Source organism: Nanorana parkeri, unplaced genomic scaffold (genome assembly GCF_000935625.1).
Source record: "Nanorana parkeri isolate BGI_ZX_2015 unplaced genomic scaffold, ASM93562v1 scaffold304, whole genome shotgun sequence".
In the NCBI taxonomy this organism is placed as follows: domain Eukaryota; kingdom Metazoa; phylum Chordata; class Amphibia; order Anura; family Dicroglossidae; genus Nanorana; species Nanorana parkeri.
This window is the reverse complement of record NW_017306572.1, coordinates 1400922-1417626: the sequence shown is the minus strand read 5'-3', so window position 1 is coordinate 1417626 and position 16705 is coordinate 1400922. Positions and strand designations below refer to the sequence as shown.

Here is a 16705-nt window from a genome sequence, read left to right as displayed (position 1 = left end):
TTTTGACTCATCCGTGTATAAAAACTGTTTCGGTTCAAGTATACTTTGGGTATATCTCGTCGCCTAAATGGCCGGCTTCAGATCAAACAATTGTATTTCAGTAGGATTAAGGTCAGATCTTGACAATTCTAATGTATAGAATGCATAGAATTAGATATGTTTAAGCCACCATCTTAAATAATACTATGCCTTAAGAATCATTGTTTTCTGATTTGGTAAATATGCAAATTCTAGCTGTGCCAGAAATCCAAAATAAATTGTTATATCTGTACTCCACTTCATAAAGGCACTTAATATGTAATGGTAGTTTTCAAAAATGAGACAAATAAATTACTTACCTTTACATGTGCAAGATACTGGTCACATTTCTCTTTCATGTGAGTGAGCTGTATCTTCTCACTAATATGAGCAACAGTTTCTCCTGGTGAAACCAAGAACACCCTGGGCTGTTGGCTTTTTTCTTTCTTCTCAATATCAGCGGTCACATTGTAGGTTAAACCTGCAAGATACAGTCCTTCATGAAAAATTGACCCTACAACAAACTGTATCTACAGGTAAAGGCTGGTAACCTGCTGGCTTCTTTTTTTTTCCTGGGGATTCCAGTGGTGGGATCTCCCAGCTGTATTTCATGGCTCTGCTTTACCCACATGACAAAAATGACAGGCTTAGAATATAATTTATGCTGTAATCCATAACAAGCAATCTAGGTTTTCTTTGCAGATTAAATCAAAAATGTTGTATTGCTCTAAATTACTTGTGTTTACTGATTTTGTAAATGGTAGGCCAGGTCAGAATTAGAGCATGCAACTTCAACAGGCTTTTTCAATAAAGCAGTGCAAAAAGCAATATGGATGTGGAAAGCGCAGCAAGCCAAAGGAACCATGCAGGTTTTGAAGACAACATATCCTGAAAGAAATATGGAGGCTACTACTGTGGACATCATTCTAAAATTAGCAGTTGTCTGGCTATATCTGATTTCAGTGCTATCTTTGTCATTAAAAGTGATGGGCCCAGCACACCCAAGTTTGGTTCAAATTCGAAACTTTAGAAAATGGAAAAAGTTCAAATTCAAACTCGAACTCAATGAAAGTCGAACTTGAAAAATCAAATGTCCCCCTTTCGAAAGCTTATATGCAAGTTATTGGCCATAAAAAGGGTATGGGGATTCAGGTACTGATCTGGGGAACATGTATCAATGCAAAAAACACTTTTAAAAAATACAGTTTTAAAAGGAGCAGTGAGCTTAACATTGCTTAAAGTAAAACAATAAAAAATTCCTTTAAATATCGTGCCTGGAGGTTCCCCTTAAACTGCCTGTGAAGTGGCACATCTGTACGAACCTGCTGCAGCAAAAATACATTTAAAAAAATTACATAAAAATTACAAAATAGCTTGCGGTTCCCCCTAAGGTCAAGCAGGAATTTTAGGAGGGACACCAATTTTTTTAAAAAAAGACGTGGGCCCCCCCTGAAAATTCCGAACCAGGCCCTTGATCCGAGCACAGGCCTGTGTAACAGACTTACCTTGCCACGCTCTGGGATCAGCCTCCAACCCCGCCTGCTCATGTGGGGTCACGCAGCTCCTCCCCCCTCAACCCAGCTGTCTGAAAAAAGCCACAGCTTTTGAAATGCTAAGTGTCTAGGCAATGTAATAGACACTGAGAATTTCCCTGCACATAGCTTACCTCCCCATCTATTCATCCAGTCTGCAGTTTATCAGAGCACACCTTCTCATTCCCTGACTACAAGTGCACAGTAACCCCTCAGCCACCAGGACTGCAAGATCAGAGTTTGATCCTCAGCTCACTGAACCTGCCAGCACAGGGAACCACCCTTACTCTGCTTCTCAGATTGCAACAATCCTCATCCTCCTGGACCCACTTAAGCTTATTCCTCTACTCTCATCTATGGAACACTTCCACCCTCTCCAGAGCAGCTATCCGCAAGTATTCCTTCAGCTATTAAGTTGCTTGTTGCTGTCGATCCACTATATGCTGTTACATCTCTTTCGAGGGGTACTAGTCGCCCTGTTCCCAGGGTTATACTGTGTGCTATAAACCAAGAACTTAATCTCTTGTATGATGGAATACAGACTGTTATTCGCAGAGTCTGGGTGCTAACACTCTCATGTGAGGGATATGATGCAATACCACTTGCTATACACTAAAAGGACTGTTCCTTGATAATTCTACAACTCTGTATGAAGTAATACAGATTGTTTATTCTTACCCAGGACTTGCATAATCTCATTACATGCCCACATGTGTTTACATTGTGTACCCCTGCGATCCTCCTGATTAGCTGACTGCATATAGTTCCTTGAAGCTAAGAGATGCACAGGAAGTAGTGCCTATCCGCAGCTGTGATTCATTCCAGGTAAAGACTAAGTACCCTGCTACATGCGGTACACCCTGCCATACCAGGCTACATGCCCTTGACACCAGGAGGGTGCTTTTTCAGGGTCTCCCCTGGAAAAGCACCTTGTCCCCGTGCCGATGGGGACAAGGGCCTCTTCCCCACAAGCCCTGGGGCGTTAGTTGTGGGGGTGCAGGGCAAGGGGCTTATTCACATTGGGTTACCCCTTTAATAAAGGGGCACTCAGATGCGCCCCCCTTGTGAATGAGTAAGGGGTACTTGTCTACCCATTCACTAAAGTGAAGTAAAAACACAACAAAGGCTTTTGACAAGTCCTTTATTTAAAAAATTGATCCACTGACGTAATCCTAGGGTCAATCACCACGTCCAGCGTTGTCCACGACAATGACAACTCGACGAAATTTAAAATAAAACAAGAAAATATAAATAGACCTTTTTTAAAAAGCCAGCCGACCTGTCCGCTAGCGACGAACTCAAGCCGCAGAATGGCATTCTGACAGATGCAGGTAAAATATAAACAATTGGGTGGGGCTTGTGGTGACAGCTAGCTCCGCCCAACTGTTTACATTTGTACGTCATCATGACTTTGCTCTCACAGTTCTCTGTGCTGTGATTTGGTGAAGTCTTGCACCTGACCTGTGGTCAGGTGCATTGCTTTACCCAATCAGGCCCGCACAAGCCCGCCGAACGCCCTGTCAGTTTGTGTGTTCGCTGAACACACAAACTGTTAATGTTCCAGTGGAAATATTCGACTCAAACATCGAGCCCATCCCTAGTCATTAACACAGAACAACCATGCAGTTTACAAAGTCAGAGTGCACTTAGAACTCCTGATTCATATACAGTTTCCTGTTCAGTATTTTCAAAAATACTTACCCCAATGTATTAGCGCTTTCCAGCCATGCAACTAGCATCCTCAAAAAGAGAGGTAAACAATGGGAGCTTCCATATTTTTTTAATCACTAACATGATTTCAGCAACTTTAATATAACAGGTTTCCACTTTTTACTTTCATTAAATCTCCTGTCATGTCATGATTTGCAAAAGAAAAGGAAAGTACAATCAAGATCAGCGCACTATTAGACAATCAAATTAAAAAAATAATCCCCTCATTAGATTGTAGGTTTGCCACCATTCCTTTTACTCATTAATGTCTCTTTTTTTTTTATTACTGCTCTCAATTCTAGGATCAGGTGCACCACTGGTGAATGTCAATAAGCTGCTGTGATTCAGTACAAGAAAAAGTTATGCAATCTCACCAACACTTCAACTATTGTGTTAAGCTGGCCATAAACTAATCAGGGAAAACAAAAACCTTGATTCACCCATCTACACCTAAACAGCGTGGGGGGGGGGGCTATTGCATTCTGACAGTGGAGGGTACGTTGCTGTCAAAATATCCGAATAGTGGCCGCAGTTGATCACTGTTTGGCTGGGAATTTTTGGACTGGCTCCTGTGACAAAAGTCAATTGAAAAATTGGCTTTTGTCAAAAGGGATGGGGGCCACAAACTGCTAGAATTGAAATGCAAGCAATTTATAGCCACCTTTAAGTAACACAGTGATGCGCTACTTTTTTCCACCGAAATGCACGGTATTGTGGTACCACGTGTTGCGCTGCACTACGATGCAGGCTGCCAGGAGGTGTGGGGGTTATTGAAGGTTCCTCCTTCACACCATACAGTGTTGTAACCAATGGAGATAAGACAGGTGCTCAAAGTGACCACAACGGATAGCGCTGTGTAGAACTTCAGAGATGTGCAGATAAGTCACCAGCACTCAAAAAAAACAAAGAAAGTATAATTTATTGCAAATAAAGTCACATATCACAGTCACTGTGTCACCTTGAGGAAGGGATCTTGTGTGGCCCTGAAACATTGGCAATTTTGACCTATTTGACATTATTTGCAATAAAGGATGTGTATTGGGGGTGCCGCTAAATGAATGGCAGCACAATGTAGCTAGGGCACGGTATCACATGCTGAGTGTGCTCTGTGATAGCGTGTGCTGAACACATGCAGGTGTGAACCAGCCCTAAAAACAAAACATAATAAATAAAAGTTAACTCACTTGCACACAAGTGCATCTTAAAAAAAAATACCTTTCTAGCAAGCTGACTTTCTAGCAACCTGGGTTTTATGCCTGCAGAATACGTATTTCCATGTGTAAATCAATCCGCAAATCTTTGCTAAAGTAAAATGAGTATAAAAACAGCAAACACTATAACATAACAATCTCAACCATTAATCAATAAAAATGCTTTTGAAGGTCACAGTCAGGTTATCGTAAATTAAGTCACTAAAGTAAACAGCCTGTAAACTCTGACTGCTGGTTGAAATATTTACACTGTAAACTGATCCATCCTGTGACTGAATAAACTCAATAAACTGACAGTCTCAGATAACTACAGGCTTGTGGGCAGATGAAAGTAATCTGAAAGTAGTTACCCAGTACATACACACACAGGGATTTACATAATAATAAAGAGAAAACAAGGGGGAAAAAAACATAAATATTATTGTCCCTAGGTAAATGCCCCAGGGTAGATCAACAATTGGTATTTTGTTGTTTAAAATTTAGTTCAAAGCTGAACAAAAGCACATTCAATACAGCGACAAAAAGTCAAATATTTTAAAAAGAATGGAATAACTGTGTAACCCCTTCCTGACTGGAGATGTACACTGTATGTCCCTGTCACAAAGTGCCCAAATAACTGATCACGTACACTGTGCATGATCAGCTATTTCGAGCTGTCAAAAGCCGGTAACCAGTGAGATCAGCGGTTATCGTTCATTAATGGATGCCTCGGTATTGAGACATTCATTAATAAAACAATTAAAGTGACATCAAAGTCAAAGATTCTTTTCTCTTCCCCAATGTGAATTAAAGCACTTACCTTAAATTATGTTTCTTAATCTGATCTTCCTCTTCTTTCCTGTTGTTTTCATATGTCCCTCCAGCGCTGCTGCGGATCTCCGATCCAGCACTGACTCCTCTGTCCTTGCTGGCACTTCCTGTCCCACGGTGTCTGCATGCGGGTGCACACATCCATATACTTACCTTGTGTCTCTCCTCGTCTCCTGGGCCGAAAATGTGAACTGCGCATGCACCCTCCCCAAGATGCTTTGCGGCCGCCCGAGAATTTTAAGATTTTCGGACGGGAGCGCACAGGGAAGACACAGGTAACTTTTTGCATATATCTACTGCTCGCTAGCAGTAGATATATGCAAAAACACAGGAGGGTTTAATAACCCTTTAAGCTTTGACAGATACCTGATCGCTTGTAGCAATCAGGTATCTCACTGTAATAGCTGTGCAGTTTCTGTTTGACCCAAAACATACCGCCAAGGCAACAAAGCAGTGGCTCAAGAAGAAGCACATTAAGGTTATGGAGTGGCCTAGCCAGTTTTCAGACCTTAATCCTATAGAAAATGTATGGAGGGAGCTGAAACTTTGAGTTGCCAAGTGACTGCCAAGAAACCTTAAAGGGTTATTAAACCCTCACATGTTTTTGCATATATCTACTGCTAGCTAGATATATATATACAAAACGATTTTTTTTAAAACAACTTTTTCAAAGGGTTAATATTTACCTTTGTCTCCGCCGTGCGCTCCCATCCGAACATCTGAAAATTTCTCAGGCGGCCGCAAAGCATCTTGGGATGGGCACATGCGCAGTTCAGATGTTCGGCTGGGAGGCGAGGAAAGATACAAGGTAAGTACATGGAGCAGCGTACACCCGCACAGACTCCGTGGGATATGAGAGAAGAGGAGGACAGAGGAGTCAGCACTGGATCGGAGACCCTCACCAGTGCTGGAGGGACAGCTAAAAAGTACACTAAAGAAGATGATCGGATTAAGAGGCATGATTTAAGGCAAGTCCTTACACTTGGAAGAAACTATTATAAATTCCATCAAGGTAGGCAAAGCTAGCCATTCACTGCTCAAATTTTGGCCTATTCCTCCTATTGACTTTTGTCGCCAATCCAAAAATGATCAGGACGAACAGCGCCGACATCTAATCAGAGGCAGCAATGGCTGCTGAATACAATAGCCTTTAGTGTAATTTCCCCCATTCATGCTGTTTCTAAGGATATATTGCCAGCTTTAGTCTAATATTCTCTGTAACGTCAGAAAAGTGAGTCAAAGTTTATAAATATTTAAAATAAAATAGGAAATTGTGCATACAGTGGTGTTTCACAACATAAACATTTCAGATGGTTTGTTTGTCTGTTACAACATTTTTTGGAGATTCCATACAAAAAAAGACTGTGCATATAAACAGCACGTAACATGAAGCTATGCTAAAGCTGACCTATACTCAGCTGTTAAAACAAACTTAGCAGCAGATATATTTTTTCAGAAGGCATCTTTCTTCAGACATTATTAAGGTGCCTGTGGCTGCATTCATTACCGCCTGACACAGATCAGCCCTTTGCTGCTGCCCCTCACCTTGCTACAAAGTTACAATGTTGCAGTGTGATCACTTGTGGAAAGAAGACTGACAGTTCCTCCTTCCTGCAGCAGGCTGATGACATCATCTGCCCAGACAAAGTCACAGATTGGAATTCAAGGGCAGCTTTTTAATGATACAAAATGGAGCTTTTCTGAAAACGGATAGTGTATATTGTGACAGGGCTGTATTTTAGCAGACTCATAAGGTTTATGACAAGTCCACTTTAACATAAAGCTATCTTTTCTGGGATGGACACATAAAGAGTAATGATGTCTACCAAGGACGAGGATTAACCAATCTAAACATTGCTCCTCCCAATTAACAGAGATCACATGACATATAGCCAGCACTAAAGAGGAACTGGAGAGACATTTTCTCCAGGAGCATTTAGTATTTCAGCCATTTGTTTACTCTTCATCCATCCCAACATGAACTGTTAACAAACTTTATGTTAACCGTGAACAGATAACTGTGTTTTTCAAACATTACCTTATTTAATGCACCCAGGGGCAGGAGTAGACTAAATGTTATCCCTTACCTCTGTCTGTTATTTTTCCATTCTCATATGCCCAGGTCATTGTATACACGTATGTTTTTATTTTCAGCCTGATTGCAGTTTGCACTGATCTGCATTTTGCGATGTACAGTGTACTGTTCAGACTAAATCGAGGAAGGCATCAGGTGTCCTTCCAGACATGCATTTCTCTTAAAACAGTTAAAGTAGAGTAAATAAGACCATTACAGACAATCCCAAAGATAATAGATACAGTCACCACTCCTCATATACAGAAAACTTTGCAAGAGATCACTAGGTCAGTGGTTTTAAGGTGCCACTAAGTTGTACCTGGACAGATTCCAAATTGTATCATAAAAAATATGACTTTTGTTTAGCTGAATATAAAAACTAGAGATGCACAGATACTTTTCGAGTACCAGTGCAGATACAGGGTTGCAGCGGTTGCAGGTGGGACCTGGCTCTGGCGCTCCACCACTGTCCTGAAATCATTAGTCTGTATTGATTTAGAAAAACTGTCACATGACAATAAACAAAAATGTATCAGTACTCGTACTTGTAAGTACTCGGCAAGTACAAGTACTCGTAAAACTGGTATCGGTGCATCTCTTTATTTATATTTATAAAAACAAAATTGTACATTAAAACAGAGATGTACAAATCCCAGGAGCTCCGTGTGCTCCTTACAAATGACAGCTGCCTCCTACTTTTTGAATTTTTCTCTAGTCTAGCCTTGGAGCTTAAAAGTATCGGTACATGTACTCGTACTTGCACCGAGTACTGCACTTGGTATCTGTGCAACCCTAATAAAAACATATAAAAAATGCATATTCCCAGTCAAAATGTAGAGACATGGTAAATTGAGACATTGCAGACTTACTTATTACACTTTAACTATCCACTGGCCAAAATGTTTATAGTCTGAAGCTCTAAGCTTCCAAGGTTAAAGATAATCCAAAGCGGAGTGGCGTTAGCTTTTTTTTTACATGTTTTTTAGTGCCACAAAAATCTTGATAAATAACAATGATGTAGAGGAACATCAAATTCTCCACAAGGAGTTATAAAGCTCTCATATGCAAAGATGTCAAAACAGTCAGAGATTTTGAAGTTCATAAAAAGAGAAGACTATTGCATGAAAGCACACTCCCAGTCCACATTCATATGTGGAATCCAATGTCACCAATGGCAGAGTGTACATGATGCTCAATATCCAAAAGGGAGAACACATGGTAACCCAGATCACACAGTTAGCATTCCACAATCACATGGAATGAGGGAAGCTTCAGGACTTTGCTAAACATATGCAGGGGCTGCCTTCTTCCAACACTTCTACTGTAGCTTAATATTAACATTATGGTATAATTCTGCTAAAAATTAAAATATTACCTATTTCTCCAGGAACGTGCTTGCCATAGAATTGGAAACATACAGTAATATTGACACAGCTCACATGTTGTGTACCATCATGACACTGTGGTGCAGTAATATTAATGGACGATGGCAGCAATATGGAGACCTTCACAGTAATGACTGGTCTTGTCCTATGGAAAAAAAATTTTTTATTTGTCAACAATTCTGGAATTAGGTTAATATAACATATGTAACAAACATTCTCTATTTAATCTACTGCAAAAATACTAAAATTTTTGAAACATAAGGCTAGTAACAAACTTTAGATGGCAGATACATTTGATACTGGCAAATAAGAATGGGCATTTATATACATCTGCCCACATGCATACAGATTGGACTCTAAGACTTCTCATTCTCTACATCAAGCAGCTAATCTGCATTATACTGTAGTTACCCATTCACCTCAATGTATAAATTACCAGCTGCCTACACTATTTGTGGGACATAGTGGACAATGGGAGTTATCATTCAGGAGACACATATATGCACCAATGCAACTTCAAGTTACACCAAATTAACCCCTATATCCCCAAATATTTAATATTTACAGTAAATGCATAAAATGTGCACCCCTGGTCAAATTACATGCTTTGAGTTTTATCAGTCATAGTCAGTAAAAGAACTGAAGATGAAAAGAGACTGGATATTCCAACAGGTCAATGATCCAAAACATACCTTAAAATCAATTACTTCCCTCAAGAAATTAAAAAAGGATTAGGACTTTTTAAAAATAAAGAGCATAAAATACAAGATTTTTTTTACTTGATGCATGACATGGAAGAGTGAGAAAATGTTCCCATAGAATATTTGGTGGCTGTGTTACGAAAGGAAGTGTTTAATAGGAACTAAAACCTTTGTACATGGCATATTTTATGTTTATTTTTTTAATCTATTAAATTAAGCAAATACATTAAAAATCTGCATTTACATTTGAAAAAAAAACATGTGTAAAAGAGAACTAAAGCCAAACCTCTTTTTCTTTTTGTATTTCTGTGACCCAAAGTCAGCATATAGCAGGCTACTGCCCACTTTTTGCTTACAGTGCAGAGTTGCGCTGCAGCAGGGAAAGATCACTACAATATTGTCAGGATCCACCCTGTTGCTTCTAAAGAGGCAGAGCCAGCTATGGGAGGGGAAATCCCTATGGGGAGCGGTGACTAACAGTCACCACTCTCTGCATGGAGAAGACCGTGATCACTCATCTCTCATTCCATAGAGCCGGCATGTGACAACTGCAGCGTCACATGCCAACTCTAAGTATTGGGAAAAATTTAATTTACTCTCCCAACAGGGAAAAAATCAGCTAATTTAAAATTGGGTACAGTGGGGTAGAGTTAGATTTAGGTTTAGAGTTAGGTTTTGATTGCTGTCTTTGCTCCCATCAGTTAGACAGAAAGGGAAAATAAATATTTCCAACAGGTAGACAGAAAGGGAGGATAAGTATTTCCAACAAGATACAACAGCTATATACAGTATACTGTATGTATTTATTTTTACTAAAATGTGACAGGTTGGAACCTTCCTAAACTCTTTGCTGATCCATGTATACCTTTTGGAGGTTTCCCCTAACTTCTTGTAACAAAGATCTAAGCCTTTCCCACTCTATCCAAAAGTTAAACAATGGCTGGCATTCAACTTGTTCTTTTTGGAGTCTGAGTTAACTGTTTGTGTTGAGAAAATGAACAAATATGCCAATTATCTAGGGGTGACCAACCTGTTGCATAAAACAGTTACATTTAGTGAAGAATTCAAGCATTTGTTTAAATTTCCCATAGAACGACCTTGTGCATTTTCTTTTTGACAAGGAGGGGTTAAGGGTTGGCAATCCAGTGACAGATAGCTTGGCCATCTTCCAAGTGTTCTCACCCCTGAGAATATAGAGGCTTAATGAAACTCAATTTCAGTAATTGTTTGCTTGTAAAGCATAGGCAGGAAAATTGCAGAAATTACAAAAGTCAGATTTGCTACAGTAATCTCGAGAGTACAGCTAATGCAATTCATGGCCTCTCTACAAACGTTTAACTCCCTAGGTTCGAAAATGTAAAGAAAATCAAATTGAGCATGTCTGATGGGCAAAGCTCAAAGGATAGTTCAAAAGAGGAATAAATAATTATCTGGTGTGTTCAAACACAAAGGGATTCATAGTTTCTGTAAACAAAGAGACCGTAAAGCCATGGGTTTCCCTTTTTTACTAAATGGATTCTGGTAAGTTGGAAAAATCTTACATTATTTATCAGAAGAGGCATGCAACCCATGCACTTTTTTGTGTACTTTTAATGGAAACTGTTATTTGGATCTTAAGAGTGACTGTCACTAAACAGAAAAAGGAGTTGCAGTACAGGAAGTGCCAAAATTTGACATTCTACTTTAACAGGATAGTTTTGGAGCCTATTGCAGTTATGTTCAGTTATTGAAATAACTGTGAATTCATGCATATGCATAAGCTGTGCATCCTCTTTTAAAAGAAGGACTGCTCTTTCCTGTTATAGCCAAGGCTCTCAAGCAGCCCTGGATGCTGCTATTACTTGATGAATAAATGATAACTGTAAATGTTGTTTTAATTTAGGAAAACTCTATTCATTCCAAAACTGAATGTTAAAATCAAAACAGAATTTCGAATGACATTCATCAAATCTCTGATGGCATTTGCAAATGTTTTGATGATATTTTTCATATCAATGTTTGCATGTAAATCAACCAGTATATGGCCAGCTTAAGGAAGATTCACACCTAATCTATCAATAATTGGGCATGGGCTGCCTTGAACTTATCTAATTGTAATCTGCCTTGATATTTTTTGAGCAGGCTGGTAAACCAATGCTTGCTGGGAAGGGGAGGGGTGGGGGGTAATGCCTCTAAATAGTCCAGAATTTCAGGAGAGTTTCTGAAAAACTAGGTAATGGAGATGTGGCTATAAGCATGCATGGCCACTTTTAATAGAGATCTGGCCAGGCAGCTCAAAACATTGCATATAAAGCTATATTATGAGTGCTCAAATGTAGGTTTTATTACTCAAATCCTATAGATAATTCTGTGCAGTACAAAAAACAATATTCATTTATATATGCAGTACTGGGTATTTCACTTTGTTTCAAGAGCTGCCGAGAGCAATGGGAAGCATATATGTGAACCTGCTGAGTCAGATTCAGGCAAAAAATCAAGAGAAAATAGTCTAAGGCAAGAGGTTCTCCTTTTACCAAACAATCTCTGGAGAATCCAAGTAACCCATTTGTTATTCTGTTGGGAAATGCTTTACTATGACTTTTAATTATAATCTTTGTGGTCTTGTCACACGAGAAAGAAAGCAATAAAAACAAGAAACATGAAACATGTAAATATGATGACCTTCCTGTATGAAGGTTCTACTATTTGCCCATTAAAGATGTTAACCAATGCAAAATGCAACTAGACCAGTTTCTGATAAATTATGCTTACTGCATTGACATCTTCTAATCATCCCACATTAGAAATATGGACATATTTGCTTGCAGTTCTACATTCAGCTTCCACAAAAGGCATATGGAGGTACAAATTCGATTATTTAGGTTGGTTTCCAATTCTACATTTTCTTGTGCTAACTTAACCTTGGTTTGCACTGCATCTGATTTTGTAGCAGTATCCGACAATTAAATTTGTGAAAGCACATGGAAAATCATAAGATGCACCATGGGGAATAGTTTTGAGGCCAAAAGTAATCTTTAATCAGTGTCGAACCCTATAGAACAACTTGAATGCATAATGTAAGAGTACATTCTTCTATGACAGCAGCTAATAATGAGCTCATTCTTATGTTTGCTGGTGGCATGTGAAATTATAACCAGTAAAATGTTACAAAGGAGGCCTAACAATTAGATGAGGATCTAATGTAGATAGAGGTGAAATATTTTCACTGATGACAGTTTCCAGGATTCTAGCTATTTTATCTATATAACTAAACAGAAAGAGTACATTTTACATAGCAACCAAATATAATCCAGCTGGTATGATTTAGATAATGAAGGGATGCTTCCATTTCTTATATATGATGTCCAGAGTGGCTTACCATTAAGGTGCCAGTCCACCAAAAAGTGACATTTTAGTTATAGGTGGGGCCCGGTCAATCAAAAATGGAAGATCCCACACTGAGGCTGATTTACTAGAGGATTTGAGAATATTTGCACAACAAATTGTGAGTATAGTCACTTCAGTTATTCAATAATATGCAAATAAAATTAGTAAACGTGGATTTTCTTTTGATAGGATAACTGACATTAATCTTCACCCATTGTACAAACATTCTCAAATCCTTTAGTAAATCAGCCTGATTTAATGTGTCCGCTGTCCATATCCATTACTGATTTTACTAAGAAGCTCCCCATGTGATAGAATTGGGCAGGTGACAGATATTTTTTATAGATACATCAGGGGTCTATTAGACTACTAATTTCTCCCCTGCCCTCTACTCCAGGCAAACAAGCACAGGCCATTTACCTGGCTTTGAAGCTGTGAGTTTGTGAGCTCTGAATCGGGAAATGCTCAGAACTGAGTGCTCTGAGGTTAACACTCTGCAGAGGACATTGGGTAGTGTTACTCAGTGTTTTCCCACTCGCCATCCTGACACTGTTTGTCATAGTCCTGGGTACCCAGGAGAAGGAGAGCCCAGGAACCAGGGGAAACCTTCTGCACAAAATAGAAAGTTCACAGCTGCTACAGCCATGGGCTTTTTTTTTTTTTAAGCGTGGACATACTAGACAAGTCTAAAGTGATCGAGGGGTTAAAGTGTATGTAAAGGCAAATTTTCTTTGTGTTTAGTTCTGGATTGAGCCGGGAAGGGTTAGACCCTCTGTCAAGTCTTTATCTGTATCCCTGCCATGGAAATGTATCCTCTATTTGTCTGGTGACTAGAAAATAAGACAGAAAATAAGGAGAAATCTGAAAATTTTAAAATGTCATCAGCATGACAGATGAGGGAAAATCCTCTAATGGGGATGACTGTTCCTGAAACAACTCAGGAATGGCATGAAATGGAATAGAATTTTGGGTGAAATTGGAGACCTTGTCTCTCATTTCCTGTTAGGTCCCCAAGACAGGAAGTAAAGGGAAATCTCCCCAGCTGGACACAAGCAGCAAAAATAACCTAAACGAGGTTTTAACTCTTTCCCGCTCTCCAAAACAAAAAAAAACAAAAAAAGTTTGGCTTTACATACACCTTGACTGCTGCCAAGAAGAGTCAGTTCCCCAGATTGTCTGTGATGACAGGACTTTGTAAATTTCAGGCCTGTTTGAAGAGAATTACAAAGTCTTTGACAGGTAAACTAGCTAAACTAGCAGTATTTCAAGTGAGTATTTAGCTGTTAGTTCAAATTTAACAGATCAGTAGTGTCGATGCAGCCTTCTTGATTGATGCAATTATAATGTTATGTATTTTGTAAGTTTATAAAAAAAATAAGCATATGAAAGCCATATTTTCTGAAAGATTTTTTTTAACATATGACCTATGCATATGCCCGCTCATGAGTTACTCCCACTGTGTCAATCCACAGCCATTTTAAATTAGTTTTTTTCTTTTTTTATGGATATGTTTATAAAATGATGTACAGCAAAATGTTCCTTACCTTAGCAGTACAACACTGTCTGACATAAAAGCCCCAATGGTCACATCTAAAAGAAGAGAAAATAAGCAATAAAAAAAGTCCAATAGTAGCACATAAATTATACTTGACCTCAGAATGAAACTACGTGTCTCATTACCACATTTAACCTATACACTGCCATAGATTTATGACAGGGGTAGAAGCCAATCAAAGCACCTTAAATCATTCTACATTCTGTACACGATGTATGTATGTATATGATGCTAAACATTATCTAAATACATATTTGTTAACACCAGTTATTTAATCCTGCTACTGTACAACATGTAATAATAAACACAAACTACCCTGGTTTTGGTCACTAAGCATGCAGTTCCTATACTAACAACCCAAGACATATTTCAGTTATAGGTCTGGGGTGTGTTGATGGCCATGTGCACTGTTACCAGCCATACACCAGTAGGATTTAGTTCTAAAATGTTTGTTTATGGAACATGCATTCGATTTTCTAAAGGTTAGTAAGGTCTATTCAACGTTTGTTTTTAACTGTAGTGACAAGGAAAATTGCAGAAGCAGGATGGAAAATTTCTCATTTCTTATTTGAACAAATTAAATTGTGATTTTCGTTTGGTTAAAATCGTACATATTGTAATGTGAGTGTGCTAGGTGCAAAAGTACCCTACTTAATACACCTCAAATATCCGGTCTGGGCAAAATCTTTTAAGAGCTTTGGAACAAAATTAGGTGACTCAATCAGGGCATCATCAAATGCTCTGACAAACAATTTGGAACGAACATTCAAACCAAATACTAAAAATATATGGTTTTGATTTCCACTGTCCTTCTGCAGCAGCTAGAAGATTTTGAGAAGCAATTAATAAAATTAGTCACGTGACTCACTTGTCATTTGTCCTAAAAAAATTGCTAAACAAGTTGCTACATTAAACAAACTTTTAGTGGAACCTTTTGCAAGCAGAAGGTAGAAAATATGGTTGTGGGAAAAGTTTTTTGTTAGAAGAGGCTTTGTATGTTTCTTCTGCCAAAGAAAATCCCTCCCCCTTCTGCTAGGAGTGGTGTTTGTACATTGCCTAGATGTGAATCTGGCTTTAGGCAGAGCAAAGGTAAAGACTTAATGGAAGAGGTCTATGGTGTAAAGTTTCATCTTTGTAAATCCTGCCTAGTCCACTAGCTAGTGACTAGCTTTCTCCTGGTTTGGAGTGGGGAAGGATTATGAATAATTAAAGATACTCTGCGTACTTTAGTGCATATTAACACTGCGTTAGTAAATACCTGTTCTTAAAACAGACACCAGTTTTGAATAAATAATGTATGATAAGCTGTTTTGCGCTATTGTAATAGGGTTGCTAACTAATCATTTATTCTTTGTTCAGGTCAGCAAGTCAGAAGGAGCATTCTTGTGTGGCACAGCTTATAAATAACAGGGAGTAATGGAAAGTTTCCAGGCTCTCTTAATAGCAGAGAGTAGATGCCTTTGTGACATCTGTATATAGCACTGCTTAAATGCTTTACACTTGGTCAAATTAATGGAATGTCAAATAACTGCACAACAGAAGTATTAAAAATGTAAAAGAACGTGGTGGTGATACATTACAACCTTTGACAACATCATTCTAATTAGCTTTGATGTGCAATGCTGAAAAATACAATTAGTAACACAGGACAACCCCATTAGTATCTGTCCACCTATAATGAAATAAATGTCATTGCTAATAAAATAACATCAGAAGGCTATTGTATTTGTATTTGTTTCTTGACATGATTAGTCTTTATTTAAGTCTCTGTTTCTTTAAACCAAACTACAAAAGTGGAAATTGCAATGTCCATATTTTAAATCCTTATTCTTACTTTAAGCAGATGGGAAGTCTCCACAAAGTTTCCTAACATAAAATACCACTGAGATTTTCATTATTACTACTATTATTACCACCCATGATTTATAAAAAGAAATGAGCAAATACCTTTATTTTAGTCTAGTAATCAAGGTCACATGACCACATATCCTTTTCTCACCATTTATACTGTTGAGGTAACATGCAGGATATTATGACGCTAAGGCCGCAAGGAGTGGCAGTGCAGTTAGTAAACTGCTGGCTGAAAACTCCTCTATTCACAATGGACACAGTGATGTGATGACATCACCACATAGCTGAATGGGAAGAAAGGGTTTTAGGAGGGCTGGCCAAGATCACCTTATATTTATTCACGGCAAGATGACACTGCACAGATGAATTGGGAGTAAGGGATTAGATGCCCAACAATCCTGCAAATTCTAAAGTGGAAATATGCCGTTCTCGGCCCCAGTATGAGGCTACAGTAGGATCAACAGGTACAAACTTAGAAATGGAGGGGGATTA

General features: G+C 38.6%; 1 protein-coding gene across 1 annotated transcript in view; it reads right to left on the bottom strand.

Moving 5' to 3' along the window:
* Nucleotides 1–338: 338 nt before the first annotated feature.
* ITGA9 (integrin subunit alpha 9) overlaps nt 339–16705 on the bottom strand; it is a gene marked incomplete at its 3' end in the record, with an annotated part of 105192 nt that continues 88825 nt past the window's right edge. Inside the window, exons 13-15 of the mRNA XM_018557797.1 lie at nt 14352–14397; nt 8731–8885; nt 339–499 (exon numbers count right to left, since the gene is read on the bottom strand). Coding sequence (XP_018413299.1) covers nt 339–499; nt 8731–8885; nt 14352–14397 — 362 coding nt within the window. The remainder of the gene's footprint in view (nt 500–8730; nt 8886–14351; nt 14398–16705) is intronic.